This window comes from Colletotrichum navitas (genome assembly GCF_030913465.1).
Source record: "Colletotrichum navitas strain CBS 125086 chromosome Unknown LY79scaffold_67, whole genome shotgun sequence".
In the NCBI taxonomy this organism is placed as follows: Eukaryota; Fungi; Ascomycota; class Sordariomycetes; order Glomerellales; family Glomerellaceae; genus Colletotrichum; species Colletotrichum navitas.
This window is the reverse complement of record NW_026850613.1, coordinates 7561-20740: the sequence shown is the minus strand read 5'-3', so window position 1 is coordinate 20740 and position 13180 is coordinate 7561. Positions and strand designations below refer to the sequence as shown.

At 42.8% G+C, this 13180-nt stretch overlaps 5 protein-coding genes across 5 annotated transcripts; 4 read left to right on the top strand and 1 right to left on the bottom strand.

The window, feature by feature from the left end:
- Positions 1–2220: 2220 nt before the first annotated feature.
- Positions 2221–3976, bottom strand: LY79DRAFT_652148 (uncharacterized protein). Its single transcript, XM_060562572.1, has 4 exons — positions 3328–3976; positions 3136–3248; positions 2598–3080; positions 2221–2539 (listed from the first exon to the last, which is right to left on the bottom strand). Exons 1-4 carry the CDS (start codon positions 3805–3807, stop codon positions 2350–2352), a joined length of 1266 nt encoding a protein of 421 aa, XP_060410490.1. The 5' UTR covers positions 3808–3976; the 3' UTR covers positions 2221–2349.
- Positions 3977–4082: 106 nt separating this feature from the next.
- On the top strand, positions 4083–6674 carry LY79DRAFT_694086 (general substrate transporter). The gene is made up of 6 exons (XM_060564789.1): positions 4083–4700; positions 4767–5120; positions 5174–5555; positions 5608–5876; positions 5933–6202; positions 6268–6674. The coding sequence occupies exons 1-6, from the start codon at positions 4560–4562 to the stop codon at positions 6388–6390; spliced, it is 1539 nt and encodes a 512-aa protein (XP_060410489.1). The 5' UTR covers positions 4083–4559; the 3' UTR covers positions 6391–6674.
- A 525-nt stretch (positions 6675–7199) lies between these two features.
- Positions 7200–8074, top strand: LY79DRAFT_592885 (uncharacterized protein; the record flags this gene model as incomplete). The annotated part of the gene is made up of 3 exons (XM_060561482.1): positions 7200–7431; positions 7518–7645; positions 7694–8074. The coding sequence occupies 3 exons, from the start codon at positions 7200–7202 to the stop codon at positions 8072–8074; spliced, it is 741 nt and encodes a 246-aa protein (XP_060410488.1).
- A 3101-nt stretch (positions 8075–11175) lies between these two features.
- On the top strand, positions 11176–11471 carry LY79DRAFT_564311 (uncharacterized protein; the record flags this gene model as incomplete). The annotated part of the gene is made up of 1 exon (XM_060558638.1): positions 11176–11471. Exon 1 carries the CDS (start codon positions 11254–11256, stop codon positions 11467–11469), a length of 216 nt encoding a protein of 71 aa, XP_060410487.1. The 5' UTR covers positions 11176–11253.
- Positions 11472–11987: 516 nt separating this feature from the next.
- Positions 11988–12685, top strand: LY79DRAFT_564310 (uncharacterized protein). The gene is made up of 2 exons (XM_060558637.1): positions 11988–12278; positions 12343–12685. Exons 1-2 carry the CDS (start codon positions 12126–12128, stop codon positions 12478–12480), a joined length of 291 nt encoding a protein of 96 aa, XP_060410486.1. The 5' UTR covers positions 11988–12125; the 3' UTR covers positions 12481–12685.
- Positions 12686–13180: the final 495 nt, after the last annotated feature.

The window sequence follows — 13180 nt, the reverse complement described above, 5'->3', positions numbered from 1 at the left end:
TGCCTATGGTGAAGAGGGAACAAGCCACATTTACCATGGCGTCAGCGCCACTGGCGTCGCGTGTAGGATAGTAGGTAAGTAATGGCAGACTTTCCCTGAAGCTGAAGCGCATCCACTGGCTTCTTGATTGGGTTCTTCAGGCAGACTAATATCTATAACGATTTTGGAAACTCCTTGTGTGGAGTTGACCTTTCCGCTTGGCGTTGACGTAAAAACGCCCTGGATTGCGTCAGAGAATCGGATGGGGTGTACTGGGCTCTTCACGTTTGAGGCGTTAACTTTTTCTGTTATTTCCCCAGTGACAGGAGAAACAAAGGTCAGACCCGCCGTAGCGGTGCCCTCCTTGCTGATGAATGATTAATTATCGCCACAGTAGTGTTTAATTGCCTATAAATGACTACTAGCTATTACCTCTTTCATGTAGCAGGATTAACAGGCCATTTTCCCTTAAGCTTGCATGCAAAAGGACCTTGCTTTAACGCTGCTTCTAGAACGTTGTCAAGACCTGACTGGTCTCTTGAGATGGTCACGCTCTTGGGGTTGTTGATTACGGCAACAGTTGCGTAACCACCGACATGCTCGTCGGTAAGCTTGTCCGCCTCATATTCGCCCACTCCGAGAGCCAACATGCTCTCTTGCTGGTCTACTGCCGCAAAATCTGAGCGGTAGATTTGCTGCGGAAGTAGGCGATGGCGACAGCTGTTTTAAAGCAAACAAGTCCGGTAGCAAAAGCGGCAGCAATCTCTCCGCTCAAGTGGCCCACGACAGCACTTGGCGCGATTTCCCAGCTCTTGAGAAGCGCCATCAAAGACAACTGCACGCAATTGCACGCTAGCTAGCTGATCTCGGCCGCGTCGACCCGAGACTCTGGTGCTGGTTTGGCAAGCTCCTCAAGCAAAGACCAGTTTAAGCCCATCTCCTTGAGATATTGTTCGGCTTCATCCATGACTTTAGCAAAGACCTTAAAACGCCAGAGCCTGGAGGCGATCTAGGCATACCTAATGCAACAAATGAGTCTTCTATAAGACGTATGCCAGAGGACTTCAGGGCACTTACTCTACGCCTTGTCCCGTGACAGCAAAGGCGATAGTCCAGTCCTTAACGCTTGTTAGCTCTGCCGCCCTGAGATTTTCCTGCAAGCTCTCGATTAATTCGGCAGCAACGGTAGCGCGATACGCGTAGTTAGTGCGACGTTAACCAAGGGTATAGCTAAGGATCATTAGCAACTTCTTCTATGTCGGGGGTCTCGTCAAGGTATTCATCAAACAAAGCCAGATAGACAGTAAGTCTCTTCTCCTCCGTGTTATAGGATGTTAGGTATCACTTGGCAGGTCAGCAGACTTAGCCGGTTACCACCGTCATTTTTACACGTTACGCAACATTCCGCAGAACCAGTAGGTTGGCAATAGCCGCCCCTTGGCAAACAGGCAGGCGAGCTACACCTAAGGACAAAGAGACCAGTCGCCAAGCCACTAGGGGTGCTCTTACCACGGGAGCCTAAGTAGTTGGAGAGCCACCCGAACAGTGTACCTAGGTGTCTAGGTAGCCAAAACACTTGGCGGAACCGCGCCGCACCCGTGCCGCATGTCTGGTCTAATAAGTGCCTTTGCTTTGCTGCTTGCCAGTGGTGTCAAGGAAGGAAGCTGTGGGTTGTTCTTCTTGCTTCCCAATTTCCCTCAACAAGTAGGTCAAGCTGTGCTTACACACTTCATTCCAGTTTTGCCATCTCGTCCCATCCAGGATAGGAAGGAAATAATGAATGGTAATTGGCTGATAATGCTGAGGGCAAAGTAGTAGTTATCCCGCCAGCTTTGGAGCCCATTGGATGGCTAAATATTATGCTAAAGGGTGGTGGTAATGAGGGCAACAGGCAGCAGCATCTCGAGATAACATAACACCCCTTCCTGCAAGGGTACTGCTTTCCATTCTTTCTCCCCGTGTCTGTCGTCATTTCTCTTTTTGTTTTCTTTTACTCTTTTTTATTTTTGACTTGTTCTTGAATAACTATATCAATAGTAATTATAGATATCTATAATAATCATAAGAGCTACACGACTATTAATAGCAACAATGAAGTTTTGACATAGCTTAAAGGTAGTAGTTAGCTTAGTTACAGTAGGTGGAAGTATCTGCTCTAGCAGTAAAGCTTTGTGAGATAATGCGTTGTTGCGGGAAGTCCTATTTGTTATATAAACTTTCTACACACTAATCTTGTTCTAGGGCACTATTAAATGAGTGAAGATCTATTGCGTTCCTAACGCTGATAAGTCATTGATCGAGTGGAAGACTTCCCTTCCACAATCTCTCTATGACTCTCCTTTGTCATTTGGTCAACATAGCCTTGATAGATCAGAGATCATGTTTTAGCAAATGTTCGAATGACTCTTCTGCATGCTTCTCTGCGTCAAACTCAAGTATCCAATCTTCTCTGGGCAGTGCGATCCTCTGAGGGTTCTCCTTCACCTTATTCCAGTCCGTCTTGTGCCAAAGATCTCGTGTCGACAGCCCGGTCTGCTGTACAGCTTTCACGCGCTCGTACCTGTTATTTGTGTCTCAGCTCCAATGATCAACACTTTCACAACGGGTTCAATGCTCACCGCATCTCTTGGTACGTCCTCAGAGCTGTAGGAACATTTTCTTTCCCGGCGCGTCTCAGGCAAATCGCAATTGTCACGCCGTCTTCCATTGCTTGCGTGGCTCCTTGGACACTTGTCGGCAAGAAAGGATGCACTGCATCTCCAAGTAGTGCAATCCTGCCACCGTTGCTGACCCAGTTTGGCAAGGCATCCCGGTAGACCAGCTTCCAGTCTACCAGTGACGGTGTCTTCTCTACAATCACCTTGCAAAGCGGATCCCAACCTTCAAGCGCTTTAAAAACGTCTTCTAACTTGCCAGGTAGCGACCACGACTCGTCAATGTCGTACTCGTCTTTGTGGGTTAGTACCCAAGAAGCGTCTTTACCACCTTTGATGGTCGAGAACAGGAAGTGAGCGTCTGGTCCAATCCAACCATTGAACGTGTCGCCATTCTCGCAAAACTCCTTTGTTCGAGGGTCTGCGAGCAGGGCGTCGGCAGAAAACCTGTAGATTTGAGTCAGTGTGCTTAATCACTTGCCCTGATGAGATGGCATCTTACCATGCTCGCCATACTGCGTAGCCACTGCTTACCGGCTTTTCCTTGTGATTCAGTACAAGCTCCCTCGCTTTAGACCGAACACCGTCGGCTGCAACCACTACATCGGCATCGATCTGACTTGTCAGTCAGTAAATCGGACTCATCATTCCAGCTGACTCTTATCGCAATTGAGACAGAAGCAGTAAGACAAACCTTTCTGCCATCCTTGAGTTGGATCCCAGCGCCACCCTGACTTTCGAAGTAATTGACGACCGGCTCTCCCAGATGAATGGGAATCTTCAACTCGTCTCGCGCGTAGTTAAACACAATCTCATGAAGCTCGCCTCTGTGGCCATTCAAAACCGGCGCCTCGGGATCAGGAGGCGGTCTTCTTTGAGTCAGGACGACTTCTCCAGTATCCCACTTATGGATCCTGAAGCCGTAGTTCTCGAGGTTTATGCTCAAGGGACGTAGTCTTGAGACGACATTGCCATTGGACCACCGATGAAAAATCCGACCGGCATTCGGACCGAAGGAAATGATGTCTCCCAGCTGCTTCAGTTCCGGAAACGACTCGTAAACCACGACATCGTGTCCTTGCCGGTGGCACTCGATTGCTGCGGTCAAGCCACCAAAGCCAGCGCCGACGATGATGACTTTGATCCTGCTGCTGGGCTTTGGTGGGTTAGACATGATGGAGGATTGTAAACTTGAAAAGGGCAAGTAGTTTTAAGCGTGACGCAGTCTCAATGCTCAAAAAACCTGGGATTACAGGTGCTGCTATTCATCAAGACAGTACCGGCATTCAAAGTGACCTTATGTGACAAAAAGAAATCTGGCAGAAACTTTGCCATACAGAAAAAGAAGAAGAGCATTTGCCGCGAAACACGATTTATTCCCAAACATCTGCCGTGGGGTTCCCTCTCGAGGCGTTGCACCCCGCGTTTGGATTTACCCCGCATGAGCCAGCCCTCTGATAATGTCTTCCGGTCATTGTTCGAACGGCTACATACCCGCATCGTGGAGGCGCTCGCCTGTATCTATGGCAAAGCTCGTTGGCGCTTGGCCAGCGTCCATTCCCAACCAGTCACTCTGCCGTGCCACGTCTTGGGTGCGATGCAACATCATCACCTGTTCCAATGTTAGCTGCACTGATCCCTGCCTGTCTTTGTCGGTCCTCCACATGGCCTAGAGCCACCATGTTACCCTCCGCACTTTTTGAAAGCTCTGAATAAGCACACGGCTAGAGGCAGCGGAAGATAAATAACAGAAATGCCCGAGATACGACGCCAGGGGTTTGTAACGGACGCAGTCTGCTGTGTTGGCGTTTTCTCAAGTAGTTTCGCGTCCCCTTGGAAACGACGTCTCCCCCATTCGGCTTCTAAAGTTCTCCTTAACTTCTGCGCCTGAGCTTTCTCTCTCCACAATTTGCTACTCTTGCTGAAATGAGAGAACGCCGTCCGGATGGCATTCGTGCCAATTGGAGGTGTTTCGTCGCCTGCGGAGTGGTGGTTCTCTCCCCGTTCCAATATGGAGTTGATTTTGGAATCATCGGTGGCTTACAGGCCATGCCTGGGTTTCTTCAGGTTTGTGCTCCAACCATTGTGTATCACCGCGCCAGGCCAATTGCTAAACCTGGCTCTGAACAATAGGTCTATGGTTACGAAGACTCCAAGACATCCATCGGATGGAACATATCCACCACCCGCCAACAGTTAATCTCCTCTCTCATGACCCTCGGCGCTTTCATCAGCTCCATGCTTGCAGGAGCAATTGCCTCAAAATTGAGTCGAAAGATGTGTCTGTGGCTATCCTGTTTGTTCTGCATAGTGGCCAACGTCATTATGATGACGACAGCGCACATTGCAGCGCTGTATGTTGGTCGCCTGCTCATCGGCTTGGGTAATGGTGGCTTCATGACGTTCTCTCAACTTTACATTCAAGAAACGAGCCCAGCAAAGTATCGCGGACTGTTCATGACCGGCTTTCAGTTCTGTGTGACGATTGTGAGGATGCGCCTCCATTGATGCCAGCAGGTAATTACTGACTGAGTATGCAGGGAACTCTCATCGGTACAATCATAGACTGGGCGACCGCTCAACGTCCCGACAAATCGGCATATTTGATACCACTAGGAGTTGTATATGTTGTCCCTGTTTTCATCACTGCAGCACTTTTCTTCATCCCCGAGTCGCCTCGGTGGCTGATCATGAGAGATCGGGTTGAAGAAGGGAGGAAGGCTCTGATGTGGCTGAGGCCCAAAGGCGTAGATGTTGAGGACGAGGTCAACGAGATTCAAGGTGTGGTGCTCGAGGATCTTGAGACGAAGAAGTCAGTAACATTCTGGGACATGTTCAAAGATCCCGTGGACCGGAGGCGGACTATTAGCTCCATCGGCGCAGTATGCTTGCAAGGTGCCTCGGGCTCGATGTTCATCATTGGTAAGTCCCAACTTGAGGCAAGCGGTCCTGTGCAGAGACTAACAGGTCCAAGCGTACAAAGCGTACTTCTTCACCATTGCGAGGGTCGAGCACCCCTTTGCCATGACCAACGTTTTGTCCACCTGCGGCCTCCTAGCAATCATCGCAAATGCACTGGTTGTGGTGCGCTACGGTCGCCGTCGGGTTTTCCTTCTCAGTGGGCTTGTTCTATCCGGCTGCTTTCAGCTGATCATGGCAATTACCTTTGACAAGCATCCGAACACAATCTCAACTGGGAACTTGCTGGTCGCAATATCGTGCTTGTTCATGATAGCCTACAACGTAAGCTCGCATTCTCTTTATGATGCCCATATCAGTACTAACTTGAACTACTCTAGGGGATGATTGCGCCGTATTCCTGGATGGTCGCCGGTGAAGCTCCCTCTCAACGCCTCCGTAGCTACACCTTAGGTGTTGCGTCAGCAGCCGGATACTTCCTCGCTTGGCTCATCACCTTCACTGCGCCGTACTTTATCAACCCGAGCGCTCTGAACTGGGGTCCCAGATATGGATACATCTGGTTCCCGTCATGCATCATCTCGGCTATTTGGGCGTATTTCTACATACCAGAGCTCAAGGGTAGAACACTAGAAGAGATAAACCAAATGGTGAGGCTTCATTTTTGCCAACCGTTCAAAGGCTTCGGTTTTTTCTAACCACGACCCTCATTTAGTTCCACGCCCGTCTGCCGGCTCGAAAGTTCCGTCAGTTCCAAACCACCACCGTATCACGGAAAGTGAGCCAGCCCAAGGCGGACTTTGAAAGCATCAAGGTCGAAATGCTTGACAGAGCATGATCTATGTGATAGGGTCAATGCTCGCAAAATTATGGCGATCATAAATGGTGTTTGTCTGATGGAATAGCTTCGTGTGGCTAGTGCCAGCAGCGCCGCCACAGATGTGGCGTACCACCCGCATGGACCGTGTAGAAAAGGTATTTCTACCGCTTCTCCGGTTCATACGTAGTTTCTTAATAGGACAACTACTTTTCTCTCATATGACAAGACGCTGCGGTTCATCACACTTAAATTGCTGCTTCTGAGAAGCAGTCAAGAACATGGATCGGCTGGCTACAATCATAGGAATTGGAATGCTTCAGAGAGAAAAAGAAAGTAGGAAGTCTTAATAGTTGCTTCAGTCAACTTTCCCAGTATTAATAGGTTGCAAGACTCCCCACAGCAAGTCCAAAATTGGTGGTTGCTTGTGTAAGGCTGGCTGAAAAAGGTTTGCAGGCATGCAAGCCATCGTCACTCCCGCGACCTCGGCCCGCATTCAATTGAATAGAAGCAGACTAAGCGCTTTCCCTCTCCAACATCTATCTACACTTATACGTATACCAATGCAAGAGTTTTATGTTGGTTAGACAAAGCAGAGATGGAAGTCTAATCATCGCGTTCCCACACTTATAATCTTGGCGCTGTGTTCAGCGAACCGCATCTAGAGTCGGATTGAAAAGCAGGGTTTCGTCATTACGCCATGCTGAGCGGTGATAATCAATACAATCACCGCCGATAACGCACAGCACAACGCGATAATAACCATCCGAATCCCAACTGGCTCGAGAAAAAACCCTCCGATTGACGTCATTTCAATCCAGTTCCGAATCATGAAGACCTCCAAACTCGCCAGTCTCATCTTTGCGGTCGCAGCATCATCGGCCCGGGCTGCATCGTACACCGAAGCTCTCCTCGCGCTGCACAAGTCCCTCGTGGGGGTATACTCAACCTCCAACGCCGGAGCACCTGGAACTGAGGTCCTGAAGACGTATCTCGAGAACAATTTCACCGCCGAACTGCAAACTATCGAAGGTAATCACCAGAACGTCTACGCCTATTCTTGTAGCTTCCGCGAGGCCCGCGTGCTGCTCACCTCACACTACGACACTGCGCCGCCCTAAATTTCGTACTCTCGCAACGGCAACAAGATCCGTGTTGCGGGATATCCGATGCAAAGGGCAGTATCGCCGCTCAGGTCACCGCCGTAGAAGACCTTCGCACGAGCGGTGAGATGCGCGAGGGGGGTGTTTCTCTCCTTTTCGTTGGTGGAGAACAGGTGGGCGGCAACGGGATGAAGGCGGCCAACAACTGCAACCTCACGTAGGAGGCCGTCGTCTTTGGCGAACCAACAGAGAACGAGCTCGTAAGGGCCCACGAAGGCGTACTAGGGCTCAATGTCACGGCCTCCGGCATCGCCAGGCATTCTAGGTATCCCGAGCAGGGCCGCAACGCGATTGATCTCCTTGTGCGTTCATTAGGGGCAATCATTGGCGTTGAGCTGTTGTCCTCTAAGGACTTTAGCAGCACGACCTTGAACGTTGGCGTGATTAAGGGTAGGATCGCAAGTAATGTCATCCTAGAGAATGCGAATGCGAGAGCGTCTATTCAGGTCGCCGTCAATACTACACGAGAATATATTAGCCTCTCTGTTAACACAGGCAGGGAGCCTACTAGCTTAGACTGCAACGTTAAGGGCAAGCTGTAACTGTTAAACAGTAGGGATTATGGTATAATTATATTAGTTAGTTATTATGTAGCGGTTTGCAGGGAAAACCCTATATGGATTCGCTATGTTTAACAGTAGAGACAGACAACACAACATTAATAGAACAAGGATTGTTGCTAAATATACATATATACTTTAATAGCTAGGCCCCCTTGCGCCCGTTGTGTTTGAGGGCGGTTAGGGGTTCTCCTAATGTGTTGCCGACAGTTACCTAGCGGCATTGCCTATTTCGGTCGCGCGCGGCCAATTGCCCCACTTTACCTACTGTTGCCTACGCACTTCAATAATCGGTAGCGGTTAACAGGCAGACACATTGCGGGGCTGGCATCTGTGCGCATGCGTACCTCAGGGACTTTCGCCCTGGCGGCCACCTATTTCTCCTGAAGTCAGCATTAAACCTAATGAGGCAGTGTAGGGGGCATACCAGGGGGGCCAGCATAGATATACCTACATCTGTACCTATATATAAACACTTTATATACCTACTATATTAACTATTATTTTTTTTCTCTTTTATATTACTACTATTTATCTTTTTATTAATAATAAGGTTTATATTTTTATTTTTTACTAGGTTACTTACTATAATATTAAAAAGTATAAATAAACTATTATAGCTAACTAAAGTACTTTATTATTAATTATTAAGTATAAGACCTACTAGCTAAGTAATAGCCTTCTTTACTTATATTATATACTAAGTAAAGTAATTAGGTTACTTATCATAATAAGCCTTCTCTTATTAATAGTATTAATTTAATAAAACCTTTATATAGCTTTAAATAGTAAGCCTAGAGAAGATAAAAATACCTTTATAGTTAGCTATATATAGTATATAGTATACCTTATAATCCTTATATATCTTATACCTAGCCTTACCTTAGCCTTATATTTATTACTACTAGTAGGCACCTATAATATTATCCTTAGTTATAGCTTATTAGAGAATATATTAGTAAAATAAAACCTACTACTTATAAAAGCTATAGTTATATACTAGCCTATTATTATTTACTTATATATTATAATATAAATCTAAACTATTAGTAGTAGCTACCTTTGCCTTATAAAGTTTACTAGTAATTAACTTTTATATAGGTATAAGTAAGTAAAAAAGATAAGATAAAACTTATTATTTATAAAGGACTTTACTATAAAAGTTTATAAGGTATAGCTTAGTAATAGTAAATTATTTACTATTAATATAGTTAATATACTTAATAGCCCCTTAGAGGCTAAATTACTAGAGTATATAATAGTAGCTATACTTAATAACGCTATAAAGGCCTTTAAGTAGGTTAATTATTTTAGCCTAGAGTAGTAGTAGTAAATAGTTATAAGTATAGTTAGCCTAGAGATTAAGTGTTAGTAGCTAGTTATTTTTAATATAAGTAGCTTTCTTATATATTAAACTTTTTATTATAGTAGTAATAGATTTATAATAACCTAGCCTTATATAGTAATATTTTAATATAGAGATTATATAGTATAAGCTAATTTAATATTTTATAAGATAATAATAAAAAGTTCTTTTATAATAAATATAGTAAAAGAAGTATAATACCTTTATCTTACTATTTATAAAGCTATAAAAAGTATTATATATAGTATATTATTTAATAGCTAAATTATTAGTAAAAAAGTAATATAACTACTAGTTAGCCTAGCCTTTTAATATATATAAGTAAGTAGTAATAATATTAGTATTACTTTTTCTAATAAAAAAGTAGTTAACTAGTATTTAGTTACCTATAGTATTTTTAACTATAACTATATAAAGTAGCTAGCTAAACTAGTTAGTTTAGTAAGTAATATCTATTATAGTAAAAAGGCTATATTACTATAATAATATAAGGCTAGCCTTAGAGGCCTATATAAGCCTTTTACTTACCTTATTAGTATATTAGACTATATAATACTAAAATAAGAGGTTATAGGTATAGTAATAAGCCTTAGCTTTAGTAACTTATAGGTACTATAAATAGTTATAGTTAATAAGGTAAAAGTTAAAGTAAGTAGCTAGCTAGTAGTAGCCTATATTATATATAACTTAATAAGAAAGCTAATAGCTACTTATAGTTACTAGCGCCTACTTAATAACCTTATAGTAGCTAAAGTAGCCTTAGAGTATATAGTAGACTTTAGTAGGTAAATAACTAAGGGTAACTTACTTAGTAGTAAGGTCTTTAATACCTTATAGTAAGTAGATTTAATTAAGGTATTTAAGTAAGTAGTTATAAAGGCCTAGGCTAACTTATAAAATAACTACTATTATAGTAAAATTACTTATTTATTACTTAATAACTTTAGTATATATAAGGTAACTAGTGCTTACTTATATAGTATAGTTATAGGTTATTATAGCTTTACTACCTTAAGGCTTATTAGCTTTAATTAACTAAAGTAAGTAGTAATAGTAAGTAGTAGTAGTATTACTAAAGGTATAGCCTTAAGCTTTAGTTAAATTAAAAAAATTACTAATAAAAGCCTATATTTATTTAAACTTAGTAGTATTTACCTCTATAGGCTTAGTAAAGTAAAAGTATTACTTATAGTAGGTAGTAAGGTTATTAAGTATAATAATAAGGCTAGTCTAGGTCTTAAGGATATATAAGGTAAGTCTTAATAAAGTAAATAGTTAAATAAGTAAATAAGCTAGTAAAAGGAATATTTTTATTATTAAGCTTCTTCTAAAAGTCCTCTAGGTTAAAGTTAACTATATTATCCTTATAGTTAGGTAGTAAGAGCACTTAAAGAGTTATAATTTTATTATCTAATATATTAATTATATTAGCCTTACTAGTAGTTAACAAAGGGATATCTAATACTATAGTAATATAAAGAAAACAATAATAATAAGGTAAAAGGTTAATTAGTAATAAATAATATAGTTAATAATAGGTTAGTAGTAATAGGTTAATAGTAATAGGTTATTAACTTACTGTTGTTATATATAAGTAGGTAGTCTAGTTAACCTTAAAAAAACAAGGAGGATAAAGTAGACCCACATTAACTAGATTAACTAATTAGAATATCTAAATATATCTATTATTTTAATATAATTAATGTTAGTTACAGTGTAGTACTTCAGGGGCCCGTGGGCAGACCTGCAATGTGTCTGCCTGTTAACCGCTACCCAATAATCTCCTATACCTGAAATGCACCTGAAACTTGCGGCACTGCCTATTGCCCTACTTTGCCCACGCTTCGACACAACCTACCTGCCGCTCTTAGAAAAAATAAAGTCGGCGCTAGTTTGTAATGCTGTGTCTCTGGCACTGGCACGAGGCGTCTATCGGGGTTGCTGCCAGCTGACGAAGAACAGCGATTATAATCCAACAAGAAGTAGAATCCGCAGATTAAATACAGAATAAAGTCTGGGTGCGCGCGGCGGACATAGGGGAAATGCCATTAGCCGCGTGTGACTTAGTAGGCTGATACCTGAAGTGGGTAATGCCACTAGGAATTGTCAGCAACATTTCCTGGATGGACTTCCCCAGCCAAATCAGGGGTTTCCAATGACACGTGCATTTTTACCCCTAAGATCCTACATTTGCGCGAATAATGGATGCGCAGTAGAGTTATGTATTCCAATGCATATAGCACATAATAATTAAACAAGGATATTGCGTATAAGTACTTCAACAGTAGTAGTACATATAGTAGGAAATCAACCTACCCCTTGGATGAACTAAAGCTTAGAGATTTTATTGCCAAGAAATCTCTCTTTAAGGCGTTAGGCAAGCTGAAACACTACGCTACCTTGTGATTGTTCTGTTAGAGATTAAATGAGTCATGGTAGCACGTGGTTTTAGCAGGTTGCAGCCGTCGCAGGAATAAAACTCTATACTACGTATCAATAACAATCAAGAACTATTTCTATTAGTAAACCCAACGACTTAAAAAGAAATGTAGTTCCCTTTACTTTTCAAATTGTCTGTTGATCTCTATTCTTATACTAGTTGCAGATACTTTCCTACACTTCCACTTTAGTTTTTAACCTTGTTTGTTTTCAGTATTTACTACCACTATGCACGCCTTCAAAATCATCTCTACCTCTCTGTCTCTGCTAGCTGGACTAGCTGCTGGCGCGACCACCCACTGCTGCAATAACGGAACAGAAGATGTTAAAGACTTCTGTGGCTCGCAAAGCACTCTGGATCATAAAATAGTAGCGTTTTGCGTAAGCTCCCATGTCCTCAGAAACACTTATACCTCAAGTGCCTAACTAAAAATATTTATTATAGTGCGGCGACACAGATCCTAATTCAGACACTGGGTGTGATGAAGATATAAACTTCCCAACAGGACGGGCAATTTCAGTAGCTGCTGCCACAACCTGCACTTCTGGAGGCCAGACTGGTTTTATTGCATGTAGCGTATAAAAGACTATGTCTTTACTCCTATCGTGTCAACATATCCTCTCCCCGTTGATAAAGGCTGTTTAGAGGGAAGATCAGAGACAGTCCTTTTAGTAGCCTAGAAATACTGTTGATATATTATTTTAGCAGCGTTGATTAAATACCACCGCTAGTACACGTTGGGCTGGTTGTAATCCCTAGGTCATAAGCTTCCCCTGTTCTAGAAGGTTTATGGTTACAAATATAAGAAATTAGACTTTGTGCTACCACCTGTTTTAAATTTGACTATAACGTGAGTAGCAACTTTCAAGAGCTGTGGCTTCTCTTTAATCCTGGCGTTCTTAGCTACGTCTACAACCTTTAGGCTTTATATAGCCCCTTATTAGAGGGGTTATAGTACTAAGTAAAGAAGTCTATAAATAGTATAGTTAAAGGTTAATTATAACTATTTTCTAATCTACTTTCTCCTAATTCTTCTGTTCTTATAAACTCTGCTTTTATATAACCCTTAGATAATAGTTTTCCTAGTTATAGCCTTATAGCTAGTAGTCCCTAGTGCCTTTTACCTTTAGCACCTAATATAATCCTCCCTCCTTAAGGTCTTGTCTTTAGGACCTTAAGTAGTACTTTAGTAGGCCCCTAGGGCTTTACTACTACTTAGTATCTTAGAGGTATCTAGGAATACCTCTAGGCTTAGTAGGTTACTAAGTAAATAGTTATCTCT

Coding starts and splice junctions, on each gene's coding strand:
- LY79DRAFT_652148 (XM_060562572.1), bottom strand. CDS start 3,807: ATGTCTAACCCACCAAAGCCCAGCAGCAGGATCAAAGTCATCATCGTC. Junction 3,081..3,135: donor TACGCAGTATGGCGAGCATG/GTAAGATGCCAT, acceptor TCAAATCTACAG/GTTTTCTGCCGACGCCCTGC. Junction 2,540..2,597: donor AGGACGTACCAAGAGATGCG/GTGAGCATTGAA, acceptor CACAAATAACAG/GTACGAGCGCGTGAAAGCTG.
- LY79DRAFT_694086 (XM_060564789.1), top strand. CDS start 4,560: ATGAGAGAACGCCGTCCGGATGGCATTCGTGCCAATTGGAGGTGTTTC. Junction 4,701..4,766: donor CCATGCCTGGGTTTCTTCAG/GTTTGTGCTCCA, acceptor TCTGAACAATAG/GTCTATGGTTACGAAGACTC. Junction 5,877..5,932: donor TGTTCATGATAGCCTACAAC/GTAAGCTCGCAT, acceptor GAACTACTCTAG/GGGATGATTGCGCCGTATTC.
- LY79DRAFT_564310 (XM_060558637.1), top strand. CDS start 12,126: ATGCACGCCTTCAAAATCATCTCTACCTCTCTGTCTCTGCTAGCTGGA. Junction 12,279..12,342: donor ATAAAATAGTAGCGTTTTGC/GTAAGCTCCCAT, acceptor TATTTATTATAG/TGCGGCGACACAGATCCTAA.